This window comes from Plectropomus leopardus, chromosome 2 (assembly GCF_008729295.1).
Source record: "Plectropomus leopardus isolate mb chromosome 2, YSFRI_Pleo_2.0, whole genome shotgun sequence".
NCBI classification, from domain to species: Eukaryota; Metazoa; Chordata; class Actinopteri; order Perciformes; family Serranidae; genus Plectropomus; species Plectropomus leopardus.
The window spans coordinates 21306322-21311999 of NC_056464.1; the positions used below are offsets into that span (position 1 = coordinate 21306322).

General features: G+C 35.8%; 1 protein-coding gene across 2 annotated transcripts; it reads left to right on the forward strand.

The window, feature by feature from the left end:
* Nucleotides 1–104: 104 nt before the first annotated feature.
* On the forward strand, nt 105–3434 carry manbal (mannosidase beta like). Of its 2 annotated transcripts, none has more exons than XM_042499038.1 (3): nt 105–266; nt 637–793; nt 3011–3434. In XM_042499038.1, exons 2-3 carry the CDS (start codon nt 644–646, stop codon nt 3119–3121), a joined length of 261 nt encoding a protein of 86 aa, XP_042354972.1. In that variant the 5' UTR covers nt 105–266; nt 637–643; the 3' UTR covers nt 3122–3434. The 2 variants fall into 2 exon arrangements, with proteins under 2 accessions (XP_042354972.1, XP_042354980.1); XM_042499046.1 differs by having other exon boundaries at nt 640–793.
* Nucleotides 3435–5678: the final 2244 nt, after the last annotated feature.

The following is a 5678-nucleotide window of genomic DNA, read 5'->3' on the forward strand; positions in this document are numbered from 1 at the left end:
AGGGTATAGTTTTTTTTTGTCTAACAAAAACAAAAAAAGTCTAAAACGCCAGAGGGCGACATTTTCATAACATTCACCGGGAAGTGGAGCTCAGATTTGGGACGTCACTTCCGATGAGCGGATGTTTTTTTTCCTCCTTTTGTACGTTTAACAGCATTTTTTCGTTGAAAGTGTTTTACAGCTTTACTAATATTCCTACTTTTGGTCCTGACTTCTACGTAAACATCTCCGTAACGACAAAAAAGAGTGAAATATTATCGTTACTGGTAAGCTTCTGCCACACATATACTGTACTCGTGCTCAGCGTTAGCTCAAAGCTAGCCACACTGCTGTGCTACGCTGGAAATGATCCGTAGCTGGGTTGTAAATGTGGACTAGCTGGGTCTACCACAACAAAAAATGACCGGTGAAAGTTTTATATGATCAACAACACTATATGAGAGAACAATACGTCGTCTACATTACATTTCCACGCTTGTATTATGTTGCAAGTTCATTGTTTACATTGTATAAGACATGTTCTCTCTTGATTTTCTGTGGGACCCCATGAGACCTCACATACACCACTTTCCGGGATCGACGACATATTTATTTCTCTTCCTGTGAACTGTGGTCCTGTTCCCTGTTTTCAACCAGCAGCAGCATGTCTGCAGACCTGGACCTGTCCCCTCCAGAGGTCCCCGAGCCCACCTTTCTAGAGAGCCTGCTGCGCTATGGGCTGTTTCTGGGTGCCATCTTCCAGCTCATCTGCATCCTGGCTATCATCTTCCCCACGTCCAAGGGACATGAACAGGTGGGTTGACAACGAGAGAAGGAGAGGAGCTGGTGTCATATGTTGTGTTATGACCACCCCCCCTCAAATAGTGCGTCCGTCTTCATAGAAGAGTGTCTCCCATGCTGCTGCCCTCTGCATTTGGGGCGAGATAGTTAGATAATGATCGGATGCCATAGGAATCAGGGATACATTTGGGCTAAAAGTGAGAGGAAACACCAATCAGTAGGAAAACATTTCAACACAGACAGTGATCAAATATCACAGTATCCCTGTCTAACGTTTTCAATCCTTTTTTTGTTTACATGTATTTTGTTAATGGGTTGTCCCTTTGTATTAACAAGATATAATGGAAAGAAATAGGGATTTACAAGTAAGTTGTATTAGTAATCCACTTCATTTTTTTAGCCTGTTGATCAAACTGAATCGCCTTGTTTTTGTATTTCAATCGTTGAATGTAGATAAAGTATGAAACCAGGCTGTTTTTAGTCATTTGCTCAAATAAATGGCTTGGCTGTACTCAAGGAACAATCCCACTCGCAGATTTCAAAATTTTTACTTATGCTATTGTGAGGAAATTTTCTCAGTATGGCAACACGAGTTTGAGTTGATTGTGACTCAGTGTAACAGTAAAAATATTTTTGTATGAAGCTCAGTATTATAATATTTTATTTATTTATAATTAATATATAATATATATATATATATTCTCAACAAATGATAAATAGTACAAAATTACACAGGTCATTTTCACAAAATGCTAAAGTTTTAACTGCTGAACTGTTCAAAGTTTAGGAATAGCACACTTGTGTCTTAGGTCACTGACCTAAGATAGACTTTTTGGTATCACTCCAACTAGGAGTGAAATATATTTGGCTCAAGCAGAGGTGAGAGTTATTGAGACCATGCAATAACACCATACAGCCAAGTTCTCTGATTGAACCACTAGTGCTCAGTCAGTGCAAATTATTTGTGTCTTATCTTAACTGTATTTATGACTTAATATAATGCAATTTATCAATATACAACATGGCTTAGTGATTGTCAACAATAAAGCTTGAGCTTTTGACTTGAACTCTGTTCAGTAATGATTTTCACCTCAGTCGTGCAATGCAATGCTCTCTATGGTGGGTACATCTGATATCAAAATAGCACAATCAAAAACAGTGTGCAGTCTGGCCCAGCTACTTATAGTATCACTAGGAAAACGGTTTAATTAAAGGTACACTATGCAGAATTATCCTTTAAAAAACAATGTATAGAATCATAAAAAAAATAATCCCTCGTAATCATCACTTCTGACCAAATAGAAATGTGTGGTAGTGTATTTATCTGCAGAGGGGCAGGTGCCAGACTATACGCACTGTGCATCCAAAAGGAAGCTACGAATATCAAAAACACAGTGTTGGAAAATTGCAGCGAGGCAAAAAGTCAAGGGGACAAAGTGGGGATTGACTTCCATTTTTGTTGTCAATACTTTTTGCATACTTGCTACATATCATACTTTTAATGTCTATATTTTTTATAACAATTGTGCAAAAGAAATCTTGCAGAATGATACTACTCAGTCTCTCTGAAAAACAGAGAAACCAGACATCTTTTAGAAAGTGCAGTGCAGAATATCTTATTTTTGAATGTCCACGAAGACAGAGCCACCAAGGGCTACTCAAACAATCTCTATACTCACGACTGTCAGGAGAGATTATTTATAGACAAGAGCAATTAAATCCACTGTCTAATTATTCTATTTTCAGACACTATCATCAGATGCTCTGATTACTCTCCACAGTATGTCGCCATTTCATTCTTTACAGCAGCCTGCTGTCAATCTGCAATCTGTCAATGCTGTCAATCTGTTGAAACATATCTGAATTTCTTTTGTTTGGGGCATGTGCTCCACAAACTTTGGCAGTTTCATTCAACTGTTTGTTAAATTGAGATTTACAGAGTCTGAGCTATCTAGAGAGATAAAAACCACATTGCCAAAATGTGTATTATATGTTATCACTAATTACTACCCATCTATGCACAGCATATTGTATTGATTTACTAAAATAATATCATAGCACATACTTTTTGTGCAAGTGTCAGACAGCAAAAGCATCATCCAGATATATTTTAAGAACAGTTATCTAACTGTGCATAGCAGTCATGTCTTTTTACACCATATTTAAAATGACTCAGAGGATTTGTGTTGAAATTACAGGGTATTTAGTGCGTCCTGTGTTTGCTCTACAGGAGGAGTCTGAGTCCACTGATGGCAAGGCTGCTGAACAGATGAAGAAACCCAAAGGACTGGCGCCTCAGATTCGACAGAAACCAAAGAAAGAGAGCAAAAAGAAGCGATAGATACTGCTTTGTGTGTTATCGGTTTGTGTGAATGCGGGTGTGTAGTCATCAGTGAGTCATCGTTGGCATAGGTACTTATGTTATGTTAAAATAAAAAATGATGTGCATTTAATTTGAGACACTTTGGAATGACCTTGGGCTGTGTGTCCTTCACATTCAACACAGTATTGTGATGATGTGTGCTGTAATTTATGCAGCCACATGCTTTGTTGAATATATTGTTTTGTTTGTTTAACATTTGTTTTCTTTTATAATTGAATACAATTGAATTGGATTCGGATTTCAACAGACCAATAAATACATTAGGTAGTCATTCACCTTGACTGTTTATATTCATTGCTAAATGTCAGTTTGGTTTGAATGAGTCATCATGAGGTCATGTCCTGTCTTACAGTTTACTCATTTTATATGGTCGAATACATCATAACTTCTTATAAAGCTACAGTCTTTTGTTAACCTTCACATAACACTCAGACACCATTGATGATACTGGCAGGGGCTACTGAATCTAAAATTAAAAGACTAGGGATGAAGGATGATTATATTAAATAAAAAGCTCATATTTAATTTAAAAATCAAAGTTAAGGAATCATTACTGAAAAAGTTATATTTGCCATATATTTTTTTAAACTTTCAAATCAGGGTTTGTACAGTGTAAGACACGTTAAATTTAATACTTACTGCTTCTTTTAATGCTGTCATTCAGGATTAAATTTAGGACCAATTTTATAACCAAAATTAAGGGGGAAAAATAATATGAATCAACATTTTTTACTTAGTAGGGTGGAGGATAATTTTGCCCAAATGTTTACTGTTACATAAAGCATAATGTTGTTGGTCCAGTGAAAAAGTTAGATCTCTTAATTCCCATCATGGTGAGCTTAAGAAGATGGATTTGGCAAATATTAAATAAACAAAATGTTACTTTTGATATTTTACAATGCAATGTCCAAAATAATAATAATAATAATAATAATAATAATAATAATAATAAATAGGGCTGGGTAAAAAAAATCGATTCATCAGTGCATTGCAATATGTTTTTTGTCAATTCAATATCGATTCATGAAATCCCGAAATCGATTATTTCTGTTGTGATGACGCATCGCTCCTGTGGGGGCAGTGTGAGTGCCGCTGCAGAGTGACTGACGGTGTTCAGAGGTCCCGCTTGACCCCCAAACACCGGCTGTTGTTTAGTTATTAAAAATGGCGACAGTGGTGCGAGGTAGCAGTGTGTTAAAATCATCGGCGACAACATTAAAAGCCGACGTTTGGATACACAAAGTCGATAGTAGTTACGTCAAGTGTGAGCCTCGTGAGTCAGTGTTAAAACACCGCAACAATAAGACGAACCTACGTAACCTTTGAGCCGACAACACGCAGATGTTTTGCAGCCTGTTGCTAACGCTAAAGCTGTGGATCCAGGTAGATAAATCCTGCATAAATGTTTATTACTTTTTTTAGGTTCGGCTCAGGCAAAAATGTGCACTTTTCTGTACTTTAAATTAATTTTATTTTAAAATTTGTTTAATAAATAAAAATGTAGGCTAATGGTAAAATAAGTTTGGTGTCAGTTTGTTCTAAATCAATACAGATAATGAACACTTTATTGAACACATATCAGAAGGTATTTTAATGAATTATCTGGGTATTTCTGACATCAACACACCTAACTGAATCGATAACGACACAACTGATCGATATTGAATGGAAGCGAATCGTGACCCAAAGAATCGAAATTGAATTGAATTGCGATGTTCTCGACTATACCCAGCCCTCAGTACAATAAAATAAAATTCGACTTCCCATGTTTGGGCATTTTTGGACCTTTTTAAAGATTTTAAATCAAAATAAGGTCTTATTTTTTAAATTAACGAATTCAGTGACATTTAAGACTTTGTACGGATCCGTGGGAACCCTCTAACTATAGACATATATACATATTATATATGTCTATGCCCTCTAACATAGCAACATAGGTTTTAAAAAGACTTCACAAAAAATGATTTGTATTTAAAGAATTTGTAGCAACTGGTCACTTTTGTTGAATAACTTCACATTCAGTCACATCTAAATCTAATCAGGCATTTCATTTAAGTAATATTAAGTAACACTGAGTGTTTCCTCAACAAATGTTGCTAGCTTGGCTATTTTAATTAAGTTAAAGCACTAAATGAATAAAGTTTATTTCCTGTTGTTTCCAGCACGTAGTTCCGATCCTCACCGATGACTTCCCTATAATACGTTTTTTTCCAGCTTTATTTAACAAAATATATTTACAAAATAGTCCGACTAACAACAACACAGGTATACATGAGAGCACTAAAAGAAAGAAGAAAAATGACTTACTACACAGACGATAATAAATAATAAACATTAAACCAACACAATAGGCAACAAAGATATTTAAAATGTTATCAAAATTAAAATTTAAAATTTAAGTATTTTTGCGTGTTGTTGTAATTACTTTTAATATCAAAAAAGCGACTCCGGGTCGTGACTCTCGTTGATTTTTAGAAAAGCTAATCGGGGGTGTTGTCATGTCGTGCCTGCCAAC

What these genes read in the sequence shown, in the direction of transcription:
- manbal (XM_042499038.1), top strand. Translation starts at nt 644, where the DNA reads ATGTCTGCAGACCTGGACCTGTCCCCTCCAGAGGTCCCCGAGCCCACC. An exon ending in CGTCCAAGGGACATGAACAG is followed by an intron (nt 794 to 3,010) that starts GTGGGTTGACAA and finishes TTTGCTCTACAG; the next exon opens with GAGGAGTCTGAGTCCACTGA.